Raw genomic sequence first — 22,106 nt, forward strand, 5'->3', positions numbered from 1 at the left:
GCATCCATTATGATACCTATAGTTCTTGATGAACGAAGGCCTAACTTCAATTTATGCCTTTGCTGTTCGTGTGGCGGACGGACAAGCAGCATGTATATACGCTACCTCCAGCTTCAAGATGAAAAGTCTCGCCACGGAGAAATTGGTATCAAGTTGGATGAGAATATCACGTCGTGATGTACAATGTCACGAAGGCAAGGTGGTTCATGTTCATGTCCATATCTATGATGAGAAGCATATCCAAGTATATCCAGACAAACCAACGCCGCCGTCTGTCCAAAGCTCACAATCCATGCCATCACCATAACAGGCCCCACCTCCCCCTTAAACACTAAGAGTGCTTCCTCAGCACATCCATGCCCGTGGTGGAAGTTCTCACCCAGACTCATCTATGTCCGCCGAAACAACACCTTATTGAGTATCCCCCCTCCGCGTCCCCTGCGAAGGGGCTCCTCGCTGGGACTCCCCTTATCCGCCGAGGCCTGCACCCCAGATGATGAGCGCGCCTGGCCTGCCGATCCGCTGCCCTTGGGAACATCAACGTAATCATCCACGTCTTCCATGTCCTGAGGGGCTCGATCAAAGTAGCCCTCGGCAGCGAGCTTGGAACTGGCCGGCAATTGTTGCGCCGGCGATGGCTGATGGCCGCGCACTTTGCTCAGCCCGCGATCGAGATATTCCACCATTGGCGCCTTGATGATGTCAAAGCTGTCGTCGTAACGTGAGGAGGAGTCCCTGCGATCCGCCTGGACGTCTTGTATCTTTCGGTACAGGTCGCCGCAGCGAGCCATCAGTTCCGCCTCCAACTCTTGCTCCTGGCTCTCCACGAATTCCATTCTATCCGCAGTCCGTGTGGGAGAGGATGTAATCGTGCGTGATCGATCCTCAGCTTCTACATGGGCAAGCCATTGAGCATATTGCTCCTGGTTCTGCGCTGGATCGACAGCAGCTTCCTTGGGTCTGCTTTGCTGCTCGGGGCTGCCCGTCTCAAGGCTCCTCTTGCTGTCTACGATGTGTTGGCCAAAGGAGGCACTAAACTCGCGATAGTGGCCTTTGAGAACAAAGCTTCTGCCTGTCCAGCCAAACTCGGACAGCTTATGCAGTAAAGCGGTTGCAGAGGGACACTCCCATGGACTCTCCAATCCACGGGAGTAAAACACCATGCATCTCGCGTCCTTCCACCTGGAAAAGGCATCGTGGCCTTGCTCGTCGGAGATGGTACGGCCAATCATCTCGGGCGAAGCGTTTTTGATAAAGTTTTGAGGAACACGAAGGTTTATGGCGTCGCGAATGTGCGATCGTTGATACTCTGATGGCGGCCGGACATCAAAGATGAGGGTTTGGCCGGGCAAGGATATTTCGAGGAGTCTGTTGAGATCGGCCGGCAAGATCAACAGCGGGCCGCCGCCCTCGCTAGACGGCGTGTCCCCGACTTTCATGCTGGCCAGTCGGTCCGTAACCAGATCCCGCTCGCGCCGGTGATGAAACCAAAGTCCGAGGTGAAAAGGCTCTATTCCAAGGTTAGAAGCGAGGAAAGCGCTCTCGCTGTCATTTGGGAAGGGCTGCTTCTGGTAGTATTCCTCTAGACGCTTCTCGACATGGGGGGCGAAGCTCTGAGGTTCAGGCACGTCGGTACCGCCAAATGTAGTACGTCTTTGCGATTGCTGTTGGTTCAGAATCATCTGTCTGGATATCATGGGGCTGGTGCTTGTGCTGAGCGATGATGAATTCGGATGGGTGACGGGGAAAGAGGCTGTCGAGCTCAGGGATCTCGGAAAAGGTGCCAGTTGTCGGCCCGACGGAGGTGACGACGAAGCTGGCCCTGCTTGTGGCGTTCCGGACAGGCTGGAGGGAGGTGCATGCCGGGCCGACCCGGTGTCTCGCGCAGGGGCAAAGCTGAATGAGCTCCTGAACTGCCCGCCAAGGCGACTGAACTCAGTGGGCGCAACGGTCGTCCCGGTCATGACGGAGGTCGTGTCTGGGTCTATCGTTCTCGACTGGACGTGGGGAGCTGGTACAGAAGTAGCAATTGGCGTCGGCTGAGGCTTCTGAGCTGCTATGTTGTTGGAGCGAATAAAGGCAACAAAGGAAGTTGCCGGATCCTCTGGCAGCAGGTCCCAGATCATGACGGGCATGGAGACCAAGACCAGGGTGGAGTGGCTCTTGAAGACGCCCTGGATCTTGACGTACCGGGCCATGGCGGGAAAGGCATTGAGCCACTGTTCCCAGGCATTGATATCCAGTCTCTGATCCTCTTCCAAAGCCAATGATATCATGACATGAGGAGTGTCCTCGTTGGGCTCGCTCGGGACAGAAGCTGCCGCCAAAGCATCAGCAGGGCTGGCGGCCCGTCCAGCAGATGCCGCAAATTCATTGCCGCCGACAGGACCACCCATGGTTTCCGGATCCAGATGAGGAATGGTAGGGACTGAAAGAGACCTCTTTTCCACCGGCATCGCCCTGGACAGCTCAATGCTAGGCGCTTTATGGTTGGCCGTCATCATGAAGTGGACAGGTGTCGAGCGTGCCTCAAAGTGCTTACCGTTGATTGTGACGGGCCTGGGATGCTTGAGGCGAGCAAGCACCTCGGCGTGGAGCATGGCAGCGGAAAAGGCTCGGTGTCGCCATTCTTGAAGGACCTCGATGAGGGCGTTTGTGAATGAGTACCTCCCGGGATCAGGGGCAATGGCGTCCCAGCTGGATGCCGATATTGTCTCCGTGATGCTGTTGCCTGTGGGAAACGTTGCGCTGGCGGCCCCGGCGCAGCAGTCTAGGAGGATGAGGACGTCGGATCTTGACCGTTCCAGCAACGTCTGAATGGCGGACCACCTGAGAGGGCTTAGTCTGTGCGGTCGTCTCTTGTGCTCTTTGTAGCTGGCTGAATACTTACTGTAACCAAGGCGAGTCGTGCTCTCGCGTGCTAGGTAAGGAGAGCGTGTCAGAGTCACAGCCGAGGCTTACACGGTGTAACTTCCAAGCTGTATGTACTTACGCGCACCAGGTGCTCTGTCTCGACTCGTCAATCCGGGCATGGCCGCCATAGTAGACGATGAAGAGGGTGTCGGGTGACTCGTGGTCCTTGATGAGCTGGCCAATCCTCATCATGAGCTCGAGGTGGGAGTTTTCCGAGGGGATGGAGAAGATGTCGGTGCCAAAGGCGTAGTCCTCGCGCAGACACTTTTCGAGGTCCTCGAGCTCGGGAAGGACAAACAAGTCGTCGGATCCCCAGTGCACGAGCAGTGCCTGGACGTTTCTGTAGCGCTGGGACGGCCGTCCGCGGTTTGGAAACGCCCGCGCCGCCGACTGTGTGCGGTGCTGCATGTCAGACGGACTGTCTCATGAGAGCCGCGGCGAGGAGGAAAGCAGACTCACATCCTCGAGCCTCTTGGCAAACTCGTCAATGTGCTTGACGTGGAAGCGCGCGCGGCTGATGTCGTGGGTTGCGGACCGCGCCTGGCCGTCTCGCGCCATGCCCTGTTGCACCCGCTGTGAGCCCATCGTGTCCGGTCTTGAAAAGCTGCTGGATCGCCTCTCTATTGTCCTGCCCTGTCATGTCTTGTCTTGTCTTCTCTTTCTGACTCTCTGCAACAACTTGGTAGAGACGCCCAGACTCTTGCCACTCACTCACTACCCAGGAGTCCAGGACCCGAGACAGGGGTGAATTCTCAACGTACGGGAGTACCGTTTCTTATACCCACTCCATCCTCGCGCCCGCGAATGGTGACATACGGCTGCGCGCTCATCTTGAGTGTCGAGCAATGGCTTCAACCAAGATCGGAGGGCTAAGCAGCGGGCTTTCCATTCCCCAGCTTCAGTCACCCCACACGCATCTGGCTGGAGCCTCGTGAATCGCGCACTCGGACGATCCCTGGTGGTGATGCAAACGAAAAGAGACGGAGCTCGGTAGACGGCTCGAGGGGGCGTGGAGAGGTAATAGCAGATACGAGAGGAAAGCATCCATCTCTGTTGCGGCGCGAGGATGAAGTCGAAACGCTGGAGAGGCGCCTTTGAGGTTGACGGCACAAGTGGAGCGCCGGCCGACGCACGTGGGATCAATCGCCTTTTGGGCGCTTCGGTGAAGGAGTTGAGTAGGTAGCTGTATGTAGCTGCTCGGTCGCCAAAGCGGCTTAGCCACGTTGCACCAGGCGCTCCAGTGCCTGTTCAGCGTCGGGTTCTTCAGTGGCTGTTCAGCGGGCTCTCGGTGGTTCTTCAGTGCAGGTGGACAACCTAGACCTGGAGCCCGAAGGACATCTACCTACCTAGGTACTGTATATCCAAGGTAGAAGCATCCGACCTCAGCCACAGGCAAAGTCACCAGCTGTCGAGTGTGAAGCAGAGACGACTCCATCGTGCGCTCTTCATGTTTACGCTACATACATGTAGGTAGCTACATGTAGGTACATGTACTTCCTCGGGCCTTGATTCGGTGCTCTATAAGGAAATGCTGGGTCCTTTGAATGCCCGAGCCACAAAAGATCTTGAAGGAGCTGCCGCTTATTTACCTTACCTTAGCTCTATAGAACGTGTACATCTTGTGCAAATCAGTTGCCGAAACTGTTGACCGATCCCTCCCTCTGTGCCTTGTAAGAAGCAATCCTTTGCTTTCTGTAGTAGATCCTGTATGTAGCTCATTTCGTACTGTACCATCTCTAGGCTACAGGCATTCGCCTCTGCAATCTCCGAGGCACGACAAACTTCATGTTATAAAGGCAAGCCATACTTGATACAGATCTCTCCTCCTGTTGTAGTATCTGACCCAGTCCATCAGTGTTCAAGTTCTATCATACCCCAGCTCCTCCCGAGATGGTATCCTCTCCAACCCCCCCCTCTCTTCCCTGCGCATTTTGTCTTCTCTTCTCGGTGAACAGCAAGCTCGTCAGGGCCCCGAGATGCAGCAAATGCCCCCTTCGCAGGTACACAAAGGCGGCATACGCGCCACTGGCCGATGCAACAGCCAGAGCCGAGATGAGCGACGGCCACTTGAACTCTTCGGGGCGAGAAAAGACAATGGTGGACGCATACGCCAAGAGCTCGAAGCCGTTTTGAAAGGCCGCCTCCACGGAAGAAAAGACGCCGCGGTGCTCGGCTTCGACCTCCTGAGGGGAGCTTGTCAGCGATGATTCATGTTACAGACGAATGCACTGGATTGCTTGGCTACATGTGAAGGACTGTTTGTAGCACAGAGGGCGGTTGCCTCACTTACCTCCTGCACAATCAGCTGGACGCACAGATCAAACCCTCGCAGCCCAAGACGGCTCAAGACCGTGCCGGCAACAAGCCCGCTTGCTGACACGAAAGGGTCTCCTGGCTGGAACGTCCAGAATACACACACTCCCGCGGCAAGCATCGTGACCTGCCAACTACTCAGCCACAGACCAGCTCTTATCGCCCCAATCCGCCCCATCAGCCAAGGCGCCACCCATGTGGACAGGACCTCGAATATGACAGCAAAGGTTCGGGCAATGCCAATCTGCATGGATGAATAGCCGGAAGAGAGAAGGTAGGTGACCATCTGGCCGCCAAAGCTCAGAACGGTGAGATAGAGAACGGCACCGGCCATGGATGGGAGAAAGGTCCGATGCCTAAAGTATAGAGAAAAGTCCCGTGCGGAGTGTTGAATCAGTTTGAGCAATGAATTCCAAGCTTCATGGGCTGGAGGGTGGGTTGCTAGAGGGGACTCTGCTTGTGGTGCGATGCTGCGCTGCGGCGATGTCTTTGCCTCTTGCAGCTCCGGGATCTTGTAGTAGACTCGGGCGATGGCCAGATATTCAACGGGGAGAGACGCTACATTCATTCCAAAATTGACAACGATTGCCAACCGGGAGGATTGTGAGTCCATCGTGGCAATAAAGAGCGGCCCAAAGAGCTTGCAGAGGAGGTCAATTCGCCGCATCTGAGCATTCATGGCTCGAAGCGCTGCAGGGTCCCTCTGTGCCACAACCACGACCTACATGGCAGCTACATCAGTAATATGCACGGCATGAATCAAAGGAGAAACACTCGCAACCGCACCCAATCTTTTTCAACAGAAACCATGTTCAATATCGAGCACAGCTTCTCCACGCAGGCAAAGACCGTCACCACCGCGAGTAGCCCTGCTCTTACACGAGAGTCAAGTTGTACGTCGGCCGCTAAGACATAGAAGATGGCGCAAGATGCCGCAACGACCAGCCTCTGGAAGACTGTGGCGTGTTAGAACTTAAGAACCATCTACTAGTACATCAGGTTGAAGCTTACCAATGGATACTCGGACGACTTGGAGCCGGTTCCCAGTGTCAATATACCAGCCAACTGCCGGCGCAAAGATAATCGCAGATAGCCCACGCACGAGAGCGTACAGAGACATGGGCAGCAACGTTCCCGGGAAGACAACTGCCATGTAGAGTACCGCCCCGAATTCGAAGACTCTCGAGTTCCAGGTGGATAGGAAATGCGAGACATAGAGCCGCCGAGCGATTGAAGCCGGGACATGGGCATTGTGGTATGTGCCATCTTGGCCCAGCAAAGGGGTTCGCTCTTCATCGGATGACATTGTGGAAGCCGTACAGCCTTTCAAAGAAATCTGAAGAAATTGCCATGGTGAGAACCATTTTCAGGCCTCTATTCCCCCGTATATATATGCTTGACTAATATGTGTTTAGGTAGAATCAGTGCGCAAAGCAAAGAATTGCTTCTAGACTTTGGCTCTGCCAAGAGCATAGGAGATGCCCCGTAAAATGTGTCCAAGCAATGGTGTGAGTTGATTGGCCAGTGGGCAGAGATCATGCAGGGAGCAAGACCTGAAAAGGCAAGGGTGGCTTAGGTAATCGGAGAGAAATTCCCATCTTGTCCGATTAATCATTCACCTTTGCCCCCCCTGACCTTGACATCTACAACCTCGCATTGGTCAGTTATCATACCCGTTCGCTGTGGCGGTCTGGTTGATATTACTTGATATTGATTCTTGTTGGGGACATTATATCATGCCTCCGATCAGGGCCTGCGATACATGCTTCAGGCAGAAGGTAGCCCCCGCCCATTCGCTGACGGGAGCCTCGAATTGCCCATCCATGCCTGCTGACTCGATTACTACCTAGATTCAGTGCCTTCGACCTGATCCTCGCCTACCCTGCAACTGGTGCAGCCATCACAGCTTGACATGCACAGTTAGTCGGTATAATGCAAGACGGTCCAAGAATACGTACTGAGATGCTCCAAAGTATTCATATCAAATTGCTCTTGTTGACGTATGAAACAGAAACAACAGAGAGAAGAAGCTGCTGGATCGAATCAGACAACTCGAACAGGCTCTCGCTGAGAGGAGCTTGCCGCAACACCTGGACGTAGCCAAAAGTCCGCGCCGTCTGGAATCGACACCATGCGCGTTGCACAAGAATGCATTCCTTGGAAAAACAAAGAATCCGTCATGTGAGGATGGCGGTGTTCATCCACATATCGACATTGCCAGTTACCTATTCGCGCGGAATTGGTATCACAAAGGGTTTCCTATCGTATCCGAGACTGGCCTAAACTGGATTGCCTCCAGAACTCTCTCCGATACCACAGCTCTAAAGGAATACTGTCTGCACGAAGAAAGCTCAGGCATTTTGTGTGGCTCATGGCCAACTTCTTCTGGCGATAAGCCTGCCCCTGCAATGGCAACGAGCCTGCCTGACAGAAGCTTAGTGCAAGCCTGGCTGGCATCTCTCCCGGGCTCTTCCTTTCAGATCTTGTTCCCGGCTCTTGACAAGGTACTCTTTGAGGAGACTATAGAGACCGCCTACTGTGATCGCCATCCATTACTACACCCGGACGTGCTCTCAGCTAGAGCCTGTCTCTGGGCGACCTTGGCCGTCGTGGCTCTTTTGAGAAAGTCTGGGCGTTTCTCTTCGCTGGTTAGCCGCGAGATGTGCGCAGAGAGGGCGCAGTACTTCGTGGAACTCTACATTGACCACGACCACTCGCCCAATGACATCAATTTTGTCCAGGCGTGTTTTCTCTTGGTAAGCTCGTCCATATGCTTCTGCTCGTCCATAAGACTCTGCCTTTGCCAGTGACTTTGCCAGCTAATTGCATGTGTATTATAGCACAAATACCGCATAGCGATTGGCCAGTATGAGACTGCCTCATACATGCTATCGACCGCCCACAGTAGGGTTGAGAGGCTAAATGGCCATCTGCATCACCCAATGGAGCATGGAAGCAATGTTGAGCCGTCACTCCTCGAGCGTCGTCGGAACCATCTTCGGAAGCTATTCTGGCTGTGCTATACACACGTCCAAGACCTTGTTCTTCCGTCTGACCTACGAACTCGGAGCGTCACCCAGAAGCCTGACTTGAGAGATCCCGATAGGCATCTCGGTCATGACGTTTTTCTACAAATGCCGGGAGAGACCGTCGACATCGAAATCATGGGATCTATTGCTTGGGAGAGGATCCTGTCTTTCCTGCCAGGCGATCCGCACCTGGGGCTGTTGAAGGAAAATGTCTACGAGCTGCTCTACTCGCCTTCTGCGCTGGAAATCATTGACAGCGAGCTTCTTGTTCGCATTCGCCAGCTGGATGACGAACTCGAAGACTGGCGATTGGCCATTCCCCCAGTACTTCGCCCCAAGCTATCGATAACTCCCGTCCAAGGCATACTCTGGAACCATACTTTTTCAAGCTACTTGAGGTCTGTCCAGCTACAACTGGAATACCACTTCCTCGTGACCTTCATCCACACGCCAGTCAGGAGATTTGGAGCGACTCAAGGCCAGCATACCATTCTCCCCGAAGAGCTTCACAGCGCCATGCATTCGAGCATCGACCTGTCCCTGGAAGCCAGCCGTTCAACCCTTCGTCTGCTGCGAGAGCCGATAGCAATGGTCAGGCAAGACACTTTCTGGTGAGTCAAACGAATGCGATCCTGATTCTGTTCCCCGCGCTGTTACCATCTGACGTGAGAATGCGATACCTAGGCGTGCTACCATGTATCCGATCGTCGCCGCAATGCCACTCTTTCTCGACATCCTTATACATCCTCATGACGGCAGACGAGAAGAGGACATTGGATTGATCTTGTCGGCTTCAGAGGTAGTCGAAAAGTTACGGAAACAATGTGTGAGCGAATACGAAAACAGGCATATCGAGCAGACGAGCGAGTTTCTGAGGGAGCTGGTCAGACATGCCTATGGCGCTGTAGTGGCAGGCTGAACGCCTGCTTGACAAGACACCCGGCGAATGAGGCTTGAGATAACCACTATACCACAGCCTCTTGCTTTTGACCACTTAATGTGACGATCTAGTGCACATGTCCAACGACGTCTGATGTGATAGACGAGATATAGGTTGCTCTGGGTCAGCCTAAACTGTCAACAGCTGAATCATGCTTGTAGTAGGTATCCGATAGAGGGATCCTGCCCTGCATCTGTTAACCAGAGTTGGGGATGCTAGGTTCATGTACATGTAGCTACATGTAGTCAAAATGCTACTAGCTACAAGTAGCCCATTCCCCCAAATAGGATTATCACGCTTCCCTCGGATGCCGAATGCTGGGTTACACTAAGTACACCACTACAATATCACGACAGCTTGGAAGTGATGTCTTGCTCCACAGACGAAATGTTGAGCCTCACCAATGCGCCGCGATCCGACTGTCATCTCCCACTAGGTACCTAGTACAGACAACACATTGCCTAGTACCTACCAGTAGGTACCTACTATGTCGCTATCCGGGGTCTCAACCGGTCCGCAAACTTCAACTACGGTCATTACGTGTACTGCAGTAAATGCAGCTTCGAGCACCGTCCAATGGCCATGACTCACTCTTTCGACGCAGGATTCTGATGATTTGAACCAAAGTAACCCTTGGTGACATGATGTACATATCTCTATCAGAGAAGTTGACAGGTCGATCCGGGTGCCGCGGGCTGCGGCTGTCAGCGGCTTTCCTCGCTTCATCACTGGAGACAGCAATGCTATCCGCATGCTCGGCATCCATAGAAGATGTAATTTGTTTACGTGGGCATCTCAATTCGAAGCCTACAATTGGTGAACCGCGAACTCGAATCCAGGCACCATCAGGCCTTGTTTATTTCTCTCAGTTCCCTCCACAAGACCATTTCGAAACGGGCATGACTCCTCCTCGTCATTGTTACGCTACCTTGCTAGTTCAACTAGCAGAACGAGTAGCTCACCTACCTAGTACCTACACAAGCCTCAGTAAACGTAGCGATCAATGTCCTAGTCAAAAGACTTGACAAAACATGTGAACCCAGCGAAGGATTCCTTGCCATTTGGCTAAAGCGAAGCTACCGGTCGATCTGGTTGTCTTTCGTGCGGGGCTCTCTACTGACAGGGGTACCAGAAATGGCCTCCATCTTTGGGATATTTCTGACTTATATGACTATCGTTGTATGTGCTGTTTGAAAGGGTCCGTTTGTCGCTTCCAGTCTTGAGACTGCTTATACTGACACAACTTTGGTCAGCCATATGTAATTTGCCATGTTGCAGAGCATAGCAGACCGGATTCTAGGCATGGCGTGGTCGCTGACCATAGTCACGACCTGCCTCATCGTCGGCCTGGGCATCCTCGAGCGAGTGATTGTCAACCATCGCCTCAGCAAGATCAACGGCGTCCGAGCCTCCATCCTCGGCGGCAATCCCATCACCTGTACGAAGATGAACTCTAGCAAAGGAATCCCCCTTCATAATCCATATACAAAGGGATTCAATAACACCTCGTCCAGCATTCTACGCCTTCTTCAAAGCCGGCTATATGCACGCCAACAACCGCCTCCAGGAAAACTTCACAAACATGTTCGCAAACGCCTCGCCCTCGTGCCCGCACGCCGTCGAGCTCACAATCTTTGGCCACCGCTCCATCATGACCATTGACCCGGAGCACATCAAGGCCCTGCTCGCGACCAACTTTGCGCATTTCGGAAAGGGACCCCGGTTCCATCGCACGTGGGAGCCCTTCCTCGGCGACAGCATCTTCACGACGGACGGGCGGCTGTGGCAGCAGAGCAGGACGCTGATCCGGCCCATGTTTGTGACGCAGAGGGTGCGGGATCTGGATATCCTGGAGAGGTGGACGGACGTGCTGATTGACAAGTTGCCGGGGAGCGGGCAGACGGTGGATGTGTGTGATTTGTTCTATCGGATGACGCTCGATGCTATTACGGATTATCTGCTGGGGCAGAGCGTCGAGAGTTTGGACAAGTGAGCTACATTGAACGTGCTCTCTTGATCATGATATTGTGTGTTTGTTGGCTGACACCAGACGGCGGTTAACTTAGGCCCAATGGTGAGTTTACCAGAGCCTTTACGCAGGTCCAGCGGATTCAGATGCGTCTTGCAATTTTCGCGTGGGTTGTCTCCCAACGAGACTTCTTGTAAGCCGTCGATCGTGATCGATGGCCATTGTTGACTTTTTACTCTCACCAGACCTTTCAACCGCTTTGTCCCTCAAGAAGAGTACAGAAAAGGCATCAAAGTCCTCGAGACCTTTATTCAGCCCTTCATCGAAGCGACGCTGGCCCTCACACCCGAACAGCTAGAGACAAGATCCAAGTCGGACCGAGACTTTACCTTTCTACACCACATGGCTCTCTTCTCGCGCGACCCAAAAGTCATCCGCGACCAGCTCATGGCGGTGCTGCTGGCGGGACGAGACACGACGGCGGCGACGCTCTCGTGGACAATGTACGAACTGTCCAATTACCCCGAGATCTGGCGCAAGTTGCGGAGCCGAGTCCTGGAGAGGGTTGGGCCTCATGCCGCGCCGACATACGAGGATATCAAAGACTTGACGTGTCTCACGCATGCGCTGAACGAGACGCTGCGCCTCTACCCTGCTGTCCCCTACAACGTCAGATCATGCCGTGAGTCTTTTCCCCCTCTTCTTTTTTACGAGAACGTGCTCAAATCTCTTCAGAGCACAGAGCTGACGTCTGGGTTGATGTAAACATGAACAGTTCAAGACTCAACACTGCCCGGAAAGCCCGGCCAGCCCGACATCGCCGTCCTCAAAGGCGACCACGTCCTCTACAGCACGCTCGTCATGCAGCGCCGCAGAGACCTGTACCCCCCCGTCTCCGAAAACTTTGCCGACCCGGCGGTCTACAGCCCCGAGAGATGGGAGCACTGGACGCCCAAGCCGTGGCAGTTTATCCCGTTCAACGGCGGGCCGAGGATATGCATTGGGCAGAACTTTGCCATGACGGAGATGGCCTTTACATGTGAGCTTCACTTCGATGATCTCTCTCTTGGGGAGGAATCCTACGTGTGTGAGATTGCGTAACTGAGGGAATGATAACTGACATGTGAGCTGTTTTTTGGTTGTAGTGGTGCGGCTTTTGCAGCGGTATGAGAGGATTGAGTATAGGGGGGATTGGGCGGCGCAGTATCTCAAGGCGGATATCGTTGGATGTCCTGGACTGGGAGTGCCGATTGCGTTGTATGAGGCCAAGTGGTAGTAGTATTAGGATTCGGGATGGCGAGGCTGAGCTGGGGCTCCAGGGTATACGTAGTACGTACGCAACGGGTACGGATCGAGGATAACCTGGAATACGAGGTTTCCACGTATGGCCGCCACGACCGGTTAGCAGGCTGAGTCTATTTCTGGATTGTGGGGAAATCGTGGAAGGGCGGCATTCAGGCGATGGAGATGGGCTGAAGCTGTGGCGTCTGGTGTCTTGTCTGCATACATGTACATCATTGTCATGAAGCTCCGTCAAGTGTCTTATAGACGAGGAGGGGCATTGGTGTTGATTAACAACTGGGAGATCTCAACACCGCTCACAGCTATTGATTGCAGCTCACCTCATTCTTGCAGCCACAATGCTTCACAGCCCTCCTTTCTTCTCCCTTTGTCTCTAGTGAAGCCTCTCTCTCATTCCCGTCCTGTTTTCATCACAGCACCACTCGACAGCATTCAATAGGTGATCAAAGGAGGTGCGCGATCATCCCCCGGGCTAATGAGCCCACCCCCTTAAGCCGGTGGGGTCGGTCCCCTATAACGGCTCGCCATGGCGGTCCTGCAGGCTTCGGGTTAGTGGACACCTCACCCGGTTCGTCTGTGCTCAGCCCGACTGCTTTGTCGTCATCCAATGGAGCCGATACTATCAGACATCCATTCATTCCCTTGACCTCAAACCACACAACAAACAACACCGTCTCACACCGTCTCTCGACTCAGCAGCTGAATCTTATAATAAAGCACGCGTGGCATCCCCATCTCTCAGAGCCTCCAGCCAGGTTACAGGCACTCCTCCCTTCAGCACCCCGCAGACGCCAACAGCACCATGAGGCAGAGAATCACCTACTTTCGCCCGCACGACGCCGACTGGGACCCCAACCAGCTCGCCATCACCGACACCAGCGTCCACGGCCCGGCCCTGCCAGCCCTCAAGGAGCACAAGATCACGCTGACGCTGCCCGAGCTGCCGTCCGAGCTGGCCGGCCTCCTGCGCGACCTCGAGCAGCTGCACCTGAGATGGGCGACGCCCGCGAGCTATGACACGCTCGAGCCCTTCAGCTCCCGCATCTCCCCCGGTCTTCACGTCTCATATACGCCCGCCAAGGAGGATCACGACCCGTCTGTTGAGCCTTTTTGAACACCTACTCGACGTGAGGAACTACTTGTAACTAACAGTCGGAACAGGGAAAAGCTGTGCACGGCGCTGCAGGCGTTTGGGCGGCTAGACTGCTCCTCACCGGATGTAAGGTTTCTCACGCATACAGCAGCCCCTGCCAGCTACAGCTCGTCTAACCGGCTCACAGGTCTTCGTCAACTTCAGCGACGGCCGCCAGCCAGGCTCGCCCGCCCTGTTCTTCTACAACGAGCTGGAGAAGCTGGACGGCTTCGCAAAGCGGCTCGGCCCCGTGGTGTGCTCAGGCCCGAGCGCCACCGAGTGCAGGAAACAGCTGCACGAGCTCAAGGATGCCGTCAGCCTAGACATGTCCTACGATTCCACCTCGGAGGCCGTCAAGATCCAGGCCCTCTGGCCGCTGCAGAAGCGAGAGATATCCGTGCCTGCGTCGCCCAAGGGCCGGACAGAGGTCGGCATCCTGGGCAGAGATGCGCCGCCGGGCATGGAGCCGCACGAGATCGGCGTCTCGGGCGTCTTGACCGTCATTGGCGAGCAGAAGGAGCCGTCCCCGGCTCTGTTTGCGTTTGCATCGCGACACAGGGCGGCGTCTGGGTCTTTTACATCCAGATTCCAGCAGCCAACCGGGCTACATCCGACTCTTCAGCTGCGCCTGAGCAAAACTGCAGCGCCGCTTGACGAGGACGCCGAGTGTGCGCCCTATGCATACCTCACTTTGCCAAAGGTCATCTTCGCCGATAGGTATCAGCTGGCAGATGAGCTGTTCCTTGCGTCCAAGAATTTGACGGCTGCCAAGTACGTGAGCGAGCCGGTGGATCTCGAGGCTCCCGCGTACACTACCAAGCCGTGGGGGTCCAACGTGCTTCTGCAGCTGGCGCCTCCCAAGGACGGGGCTGAGGCCGAGGAATGGACTGCCGAGGTGCCGCTTCACCTACGCTATCTCAAGCCGACACCGACAGGCAAAGAAGAGGCGGGAATACCTTATCCGGCGGTGTTTTGGGCATGCGAAGGCGACAAGGACACTGCCTATACCGTCAGTCCATTTGATCGCGCCACTCTGGGCTACGACGGCCTGTTCGAGCCGGGCACGACATTCTGGCATGTGAGCCCGAAGCCCGAAGCCGGCGGCCGTCTGATCAACAACATCAGCGTGCCTGTGGTGACGGAGGGAGCGTCTCAGTGGGTGGGAATTGGAACAGCGGTGGCCGTGGTGCTGGGCTTTGCCTGGGTCTTGCTGACGCTGGTGGGAGGATATGCAAAGTCTGGACATGGAGCTGTGGCGGCCAAGAAGGAGGACGAGGACAAAAAGGAGAAATGAGACGGGTGATGATTGAATGATGGCATGGGAGACGATAACAATGTAGCTGCGAATTTTCATAGCGTGTGGTTGGATATTGAATGGATGACTAGGAGTCGCTGAGAAGGTCATGGATGGTTATGGCATTTGTTTGGGTAGATTGATGCGCAATAGAGGACAGGCTGCTTTTTTTCCTCTTGACTACGTGTATTCATGTCAAGGGATGCTTTGTGATTGGTATCTACCTTATCTGATCTGATTTCTTCATACTAACTCATCTGCTTGATGCTGTCATTGAGTGAGATGCCCGGCCACGTGACGCTTTGCCGCCTTTACCTCCGGCCGGCAATCGGGGTTAACAGAAGCCCGGCCCCGGGCGTGTTTATGTCAGTGAAGCAACATGAACCTGCAAAGCCGCGATCGAATCCATCCAATGAAGCCATCAACGTCTCCAAGGGGGCAGCAGCAGAAGAAAAATAAGTCGGAAAACGGTCAACCTTTTGATACTGTCCGAAAGTGAGCGTTTGAGAGGAGAGGAGTTCAAAAAGAGGCGACCCGGGACATGTGACCTTGGGAGACGCAGCCTCGAAACACCGCCTGCTATCGTATCTCACAGGGCCTCGGATCTAAGAATCGAGCCTGGAAGCTTCCAACTCACGAGCGTCGGCACCAGGGAATCTCCTCAGAATAGTGGGAACAAGAGCGATTGAGACTTGCTGAGCTCGATGGCTCCAACGCCGCCGTCAGCAGGTTCGCCGAGTCACGATGAGAGGACGAGGCGGAATGTGGCGTGTGTCAACTGCCGCAACTCAAAGGTGAGCGACACAGCCCGTGGATCTCATTTTGATTCATGTGAAAGCGATGAGAAGCGATGAAGTCGGGACTGTTTTATCTGATAGTTGAATGAAACAAAACAGGTCCGGTGCAGGTCGAGCCCAGTCTCCGGTCAGCCGTGCCAGAGATGCGCCAAGTTGGACATTTCATGTGTCGTCGACAAGACTCATAAGCGCATCACAAAACGGAGGTAAAATCACCTTCTCAATAAGAGGACTGATGCCATATCAGTGCCCTCGCCCTCAATCAATACGATGAGCCTCATCGCTGACTTTTTACAATCTCACAGCAAACTGGAGCAGCTGGAACAAGAACTCAGGAGCATCCAAAGAGTCGTCAACACCAAGAACACCATCGCCGCCAACGGCGAATCAGCCTGGTCGCCTCCCAGCCCCCTGACGACCTTCTCCGCAGCGCCGTCAACATCAGACCAGGCCACGCCCTCCACCAGCGCAAAGCCAGCTCGCCCCCCTTTGTCCATCCAGATCCAAGGCCCGCCGCCTCGACCCCCCGAGAAGAGACAGACCAAGACCGGGCCTACAGAGGCTCGCGTCCTCGACTCCCTCATCATTCCCGGCCAAGACGTCGACTACTACTTTAGCAAGTGCGCTTCTTGCAACCCAACCCCCCCCCCCCCCCCCCCCTTTTTCCATCACGACTATTGACCAATGGAAAACAAAAAAGAAAATTCTCTTTGAAACTGACAAGAAACGCCGGGGCCAGATACCTCCAGCACTTCCACCCCTTCCTCCCCATCCTCCGCAAAAAGGACCCCGACGAATGCTTCCAAGCCCAGCCCATGCTCTTCTGGGCCGTCCTCTACGTCGCCGCCCGCCGCTACGCGCGAGACGCCCACGTCTTCGGCGCCCTCGTCAGCCACATGACCAAGAACCTGTGGACCATGATCTCGGGCGCCGTCCTCGGCGTCGACGAGATCCACGCCATCCTGCTCGTCTGCGCCTGGCCCTACCCGACCATCCGCTTCGTCACGGACCCGTCGTCTATGCTCGCCTCCATCGCCATGAACGCGTGCGTGTCGCTGGGCCTGCACACGGGGCGCGGCTCGCATCCGCAGTTTTGCGTGGGGAGCAGGTATGGCCTTTCGTCTACTGACGAGGAGGCTTCGTCCACATGGATAGCCTGCTGCTTGATAGTCCAAAGGTTCATTGAAACTCTCTCTCTTCCTTCTGTTATCTTTTCTCTCTATATGCGATGTTTGTGAGCTCAAGAGATACTCTAGTACTAAGTGATATCATATGCGCAGAACATCCGCAGCCGCAGGCCACCCGCCCCCCTTCATCCAGCACAGCGACACCCGCTGCAAAGCCGCCCTCGCATCAAACTACTGGGCCGACCTCGTCGCGACGTACGAGCTGCAGCGCTTCCTCAATCGCTTCCACATGGCCATGCACGCGCAGACGTCCACCGTGGGCAGCGTCCCGGACAGCGCCGTGGCGGCCTGGGAGACGGAGTTTGAGATGCTCAAGCCCGCCATCATCCGCTTCGACACCGGTAAGAAAAACCCTTTCCCCCCTCAATCATCGTGTGGAGGAGTCTAGACTCAACTGCATTGCAGAAATGACACGCATCCTCACGCTGGCCGCCCAGCTCGAAATGCAGCTCTTCTACTTCATGTCCCCTTCTTCCATCACCCCCTCCAACAACAACCTCACCACAAACCCAACATCCACCACCACAAACCCTCCTCCTCGTCATCCTCAGCCGCACACATCCTCCTCCTCCACCGCACCACCACCGCCACAACACCCTCCATCGCCAACCCCAGCCCAAACCCCGTCCTCCAACCCGTCCCTCCACATCAACGCCCTCAAAGCCTTCTCAACAGCCCGCTCCCTCATCCTCACAGCCCTCGACCTCGACGCCCGAAGCAAATTCATCGCCCACTGCCCGGGCCTCTTATGCCGCGCTCTCACCGACGCCGCAAACACAATCGTATACCTCCTCCACTCCCACTGGGGGCCCCTCTCATCATCATCATCCGACACCCTCAACAATCTCGAATCTCACCACCACCACCACCACAACAACAACAACAACTCCCCCCACGACACCACCACCACCACCAGCAACAGAACAACAACCCTAACCCCCGAAGAAGCATCCATCCTCGCCCAACAATCCTACACAGCCATCCTCCGCTGCTCCGTCAAAGAATCAGACATATGGTACCGCGCCTCCGTCATCCTCGAAACATTCTGGTCCTTCCGCCGCTACGTCCCCAGATTCGACTCCGTGCCCCCGTCGTGGGTCAGCCGCGGCGGCGCCGGCATCACATACGCCTGTCTTGAAAAATTCAAAAACGGACTGCTCACCGCGCAGAAGAGCACCGATGGCGTCGATAAGTGCCTTGAGATTATTCGTCAGTTTTCCCCCCTCAACTAAACCCCCCCCCCCCCCCCCTTTTCTGTAGAGTCGTCCATTTCTTGTTTTTTTTTTTTTGCGTTTCGAGATCTTGTGTGGTTAAACGTTGTCCTCTTGTCTAACCTGCCAGCAATAATACAGAGTTTCGCGCAGATCAGGCTTCGGGTTCCAATACCGTTGCCCAGCAGCATCAGCCAATGACCAACAATGTGCCGGCCAGCGATCCCTTCCAAGACGTGGATTGGTCCATGTTCATGGACGATTTTGGCTGGACGGGCGAGGACGGCGTCTTGATGAGCCTCATCTAACCAACGATAAATTTCCCTCAGTTTCTTGAACATATCAGTAAAACATTCACATCATGTCGGAAAAGGAGCCTTGCTTTGTAAGAAATATTCATCTCATTTCTTTGTCTTGGATATCATTCAACATTCACGTCACTTTGGAAATTGTCTGTAATAAAAATTCATCTCATTTCTACCTAGGTAGAGGACCCATTAATGAAAACCACTCAAACAAACCATGCTTGCCAGATCCCTTAACTCCGTATGCCCTGTAAATCATGAAACATTTAAGACTTCTCAAACTTCTCAGTCATCAACCCTCTCAGTCAAACTTCGTCCACCCCTCAATCTCGGGTGTTTTAATCATAAATGTCCTCATCCATGTCCTCTCCAATCACATCCTCAACATCCTCCTCATCAAACATGTCTTCGTCATCATCATCTGTTCCGCTGTCGGGGTGGTTCGACAGCACAACAATCTTGTTGTCATCAAGCTCCACGCGCGCCGTCTCGCCGTCGCGGATGGCGTTGCGGAGGATGAGGATGGCGAGTTTGTTGAGCACCTCCTTCTCAATCAACCGAGCCAGTGGACGAGCGCCGTATGCGGGCGAGTAGCCGGCGTTGCCCAAGTAGTCCTTGGCCTCTTCCGAGACCGAGATGGTAACCTTGCGGCCGTTGTCTTCCAGACGCTTCTGGATCTCGCTGATACGCAAGTCGACAATCTTGCGAATCTCCTTGCGCGTCAGTCTGTTGAAGATGACGACCGAGTTGATACGGTTCAAGAACTCGGGCAGGAAGTAGTTGCGGAGAGCGCCCATCACCAGCTCCTTGGTGTTGGCATCCACCTTACCCTCCTTCACGCCAGGGCGGACGAGGTACTCGGCTCCCAGGTTGGAGGTCATGACGACAATGCAGTTCTTGCAGTCAATGACTCTGCCCTGGCCATCCGTGATGCGGCCGTCATCCATGAGCTGGAGAAGCACTGTCAGGATTTCCTTGGCTGCCTTCTCCACTTCGTCGAACAGCAGGATGGAGAATGGCTTGCGTCGGAGTGCCTCAGTCAGCTGGCCACCAGCGTCGTGGCCGACATATCCTGGCGGAGCACCAATCATACGGCTCAGCGAGTGCCGCTCCTGGTACTCGGACATGTCGAAGCGGATCATGGCCTTGGGGTCGTCAAACAGGAACTCGGCCAGCGCCTTGGTGAGGAGCGTCTTGCCAGTACCCGAAGGACCACAGAAGAGGAAGCTGGGCGGCTGGTTGGGGTTGCTGAGGCCAGAGCGCTGGAGTCGGATGGCGTTGGCGACAGACTGGACAGCCTCCTTCTGGCCAACGACAACCTTGCTGAGGACCTTTTCCATCTGGATAAGCTTCTCCTTCTCTGATGTGCGGAGTCGGGTGACGGGAATGCCGGTCCACTTGGCAACGATCTCATTGATGTTATCAGCCGTCACGATGTCGGTGACCATGACAGTGTTCTCGCCGCTGGCGTTGAGGGCGACATCTGCAGCGTTCTTCTTCTCCTCCAACTTCCTAATCAGCGCCTCCTGCTCTTGGATGGCGCCGTACTTGAGATCGGCGGCCCGCTGGTGGTTGCCGGCGTTGATGGCATCCTCGAGGCGCCTCTTCAGGTCGTCGAGCTTGTCCTTGGCTTGGTGGATCTCGTCGTTCCGCTTGATGTCGTTCTGGTACTTCTCGCGGAGCGGCTGCAGCTCCTCCTCCACGTTCTGCGCATCCTTCTTGGCCTGCGCCAGACGGATCTGGGACGCCTCGTCGTGCTCCTTCTCCAGAGCCGCAATCTCAATCTTCAGCTGTCTCAGCTTGCGCTCAAGGTGATCGATGATCTCAGGCTGAGACTCTCTGGCAACTCGGACTGCCGCGGCGGCTTCGTCGATGAGATCGATAGCCGAGTCGGGCAGTCGTCGAGCTGTCAAGTACCGCGCTGCAAGGTTGGCAGCAGCCACGAGGGCGCTGTCGAGAATGCTGACCTTGTGGTGGCTGTCATACTTGGGCTTCAAGCCACGCAGGATAGAGATGGTCTCGGTGATGGATGGCTCCTTGACGATAACCTGTTGGAACCGACGCTCAAAGGCAGCATCCTTCTCGATGTACTTGCGGTACTCGGCCAGCGTGGTGGCACCAATGCAGTGCAGCTGACCACGGGCAAGCATGGGCTTGAGCAGGTTGGCAGCGTCCATGCCGCCTTCGCCGGATGATCCAGCTCCCATGAGAAGATGGATCTCGTCGACGAAGAGGATGATCATGTCCTTGGACTCGGAAATCTCCTTGAGAACACCCTTCATTCTCTCCTCGAACTCACCACGGAACTTGCTGCCAGCAACAAGAGCACCGACGTCGAGCGAGAGGAGCTTGCAAGCCTTGAGGTTGTCGGGCACGTCTCGGTTGACAATACGCTGTGCCAGGCCCTCGACGACGGTGGTCTTGCCGACACCAGGCTCACCAATCAGGACCGGGTTGTTCTTTGTTCTGCGGGACAGGATTCGGACGACCCGTCGGATCTCTTCTTCTCGGCCGATCACCGGGTCGATCTTCTTCTCTCTCGCCAGGGCGGTCATGTCGATGGTGAACTTGGCCAGGTTCTCGTTTTCTGATTCCGTGTCTGCGTTCTTGCTGTCGACCCGCTTGGTGCCGCGAATGGCCTGGATAGCTTCCTGGAGCAGCTTGGGCTTGGGAATATTGCCCTCCTTCAGGACGGCTTGAATTCCGGCGTCCTCCGCCAGAGCCGTGATGAGGTGGTCGATGGCAATGTAGGTATCCTTTTGGACCCTCTGCAGCTCCTGAGCTTTCCTCAGGACGGCGTGGAATGAGGGTGAAAGGGAGACCTGCTCAGGCGGGGGGTCCTGGCTTGGCAGCCGCACCAGGTTCTTCTTCAGCGCTCTGTCGACAAGCTGAGGATCTCCGTGTGCTCGCTCGATGGCTTGTCGGAATAATGTGACGGTGGTCTGCTGAGGGCCATTCTGCTGGTCCTTGGACTGGTCGATCGGGGGCTCGAGGAGAGCTACAGCTAGGTGGACTGGCAGTAGCTGTGAGTGGCCGTACTGCTCAGCCATGGACATTGCGTCCTCGATGGCTTTCTGCGCACGGTCTGTGAAATCCATTCGTGAAGTCATGGTGAAGGTTGTGTGTGATGTAGATGTAGGTGTAGGTAGTAAGGTAGGTTCGGTAAGGTAGGGGGAAAAGGTAGGTAGGTAGGTATGTTGATCACAACCAGTGTGTCAAGATATGTCGTGTGTGTTGTTGTTATTCGTTGTATGGCAAACAAGCCAGCAACGTTGTTGCAAAGCTAGTCTTGGATATGTTCTTTTTATAGTCTCTGTGATGATCTGAATGAGGAGAGAAGAGGGAGAAACGAGGGAAGAGACTCGCCGGAAGGCTCACAATTTATGACCTTCCGGGTGGAGTGACATGTCGGCAGGTGGGCAGACAATAGAGTCAGCTCGAGCCTTCCAGCATGAAGCTGCAGCAGCTGGAGCTCCCCAGAAGTCACTGGAAGCTTGCGGATTCATCCTGATGTCACTCGACTGCCGGCAAACGGCGCGAAGTGGGGAACGGGGCATCTGATTGGGCGATGCGATCTCATCGCACGCGAGCGGGGCGGCCAGCTTAGGCGAGGATGGCAAGATGGTTCTTGCAGTTTCTGTTGCCCACTGGGCCGGTACTTTGCACTTGTACTCCGTAATAATACCTCGTCCATGCTGCTGGAATTGTCTTATG

At 55.0% G+C, this 22,106-nt stretch overlaps 7 protein-coding genes across 7 annotated transcripts; 4 read left to right on the forward strand and 3 right to left on the reverse strand.

The window, feature by feature from the left end:
- Positions 1 to 389: 389 nt before the first annotated feature.
- Positions 390 to 3,321, reverse strand: TRIREDRAFT_80137 (uncharacterized protein; the record flags this gene model as incomplete). The annotated part of the gene is made up of 3 exons (XM_006967454.1): positions 390 to 2,829; positions 2,891 to 2,920; positions 2,993 to 3,321. The coding sequence occupies 3 exons, from the start codon at positions 3,319 to 3,321 to the stop codon at positions 390 to 392; spliced, it is 2,799 nt and encodes a 932-aa protein (XP_006967516.1).
- Positions 3,322 to 4,889: 1,568 nt separating this feature from the next.
- Positions 4,890 to 6,448, reverse strand: TRIREDRAFT_38812 (uncharacterized protein; the record flags this gene model as incomplete). The annotated part of the gene is made up of 4 exons (XM_006967315.1): positions 4,890 to 5,096; positions 5,204 to 5,947; positions 6,013 to 6,182; positions 6,238 to 6,448. Coding segments are annotated over 4 exons (1,332 nt in total), but the record flags the coding sequence as incomplete, so codon positions are not given.
- Positions 6,449 to 6,911: 463 nt separating this feature from the next.
- Positions 6,912 to 9,174, forward strand: TRIREDRAFT_80139 (N-terminal fungal transcription regulatory domain-containing protein; the record flags this gene model as incomplete). The annotated part of the gene is made up of 5 exons (XM_006967343.1): positions 6,912 to 7,004; positions 7,077 to 7,180; positions 7,247 to 7,982; positions 8,067 to 8,866; positions 8,940 to 9,174. The coding sequence occupies exons 1-5, from the start codon at positions 6,963 to 6,965 to the stop codon at positions 9,172 to 9,174; spliced, it is 1,917 nt and encodes a 638-aa protein (XP_006967405.1). The 5' UTR covers positions 6,912 to 6,962.
- Positions 9,175 to 10,497: 1,323 nt separating this feature from the next.
- On the forward strand, positions 10,498 to 12,440 carry TRIREDRAFT_109746 (uncharacterized protein; the record flags this gene model as incomplete). Its single annotated transcript, XM_006967344.1, has 6 exons — positions 10,498 to 10,633; positions 10,710 to 11,184; positions 11,262 to 11,357; positions 11,410 to 11,846; positions 11,940 to 12,203; positions 12,310 to 12,440. 6 exons carry the CDS (start codon positions 10,498 to 10,500, stop codon positions 12,438 to 12,440), a joined length of 1,539 nt encoding a protein of 512 aa, XP_006967406.1.
- Positions 12,441 to 13,268: 828 nt separating this feature from the next.
- On the forward strand, positions 13,269 to 14,892 carry TRIREDRAFT_109747 (uncharacterized protein; the record flags this gene model as incomplete). The annotated part of the gene is made up of 3 exons (XM_006967345.1): positions 13,269 to 13,561; positions 13,619 to 13,685; positions 13,747 to 14,892. 3 exons carry the CDS (start codon positions 13,269 to 13,271, stop codon positions 14,890 to 14,892), a joined length of 1,506 nt encoding a protein of 501 aa, XP_006967407.1.
- Positions 14,893 to 15,596: 704 nt separating this feature from the next.
- TRIREDRAFT_109748 (uncharacterized protein) lies at positions 15,597 to 18,395 on the forward strand (the record flags this gene model as incomplete). Its single annotated transcript, XM_006967346.1, has 7 exons — positions 15,597 to 15,686; positions 15,789 to 15,895; positions 15,995 to 16,309; positions 16,414 to 16,797; positions 16,970 to 17,217; positions 17,282 to 18,085; positions 18,229 to 18,395. The coding sequence occupies 7 exons, from the start codon at positions 15,597 to 15,599 to the stop codon at positions 18,393 to 18,395; spliced, it is 2,115 nt and encodes a 704-aa protein (XP_006967408.1).
- Positions 18,396 to 18,544: 149 nt separating this feature from the next.
- TRIREDRAFT_80142 (uncharacterized protein) lies at positions 18,545 to 21,693 on the reverse strand. The gene has a single exon (XM_006967455.1). It carries the CDS (start codon positions 21,500 to 21,502, stop codon positions 18,731 to 18,733), a length of 2,772 nt encoding a protein of 923 aa, XP_006967517.1. The 5' UTR covers positions 21,503 to 21,693; the 3' UTR covers positions 18,545 to 18,730.
- Positions 21,694 to 22,106: the final 413 nt, after the last annotated feature.

The sequence above is a fragment of the Trichoderma reesei genome (assembly GCF_000167675.1).
Source record: "Trichoderma reesei QM6a unplaced genomic scaffold TRIREscaffold_17, whole genome shotgun sequence".
Lineage (NCBI taxonomy): Eukaryota > Fungi > Ascomycota > Sordariomycetes > Hypocreales > Hypocreaceae > Trichoderma > Trichoderma reesei.

Excerpts from the sequence above, each read along its gene's own strand:
- TRIREDRAFT_80142 (XM_006967455.1), bottom strand. The coding sequence starts at position 21,502 with ATGACTTCACGAATGGATTTCACAGACCGTGCGCAGAAAGCCATCGAG.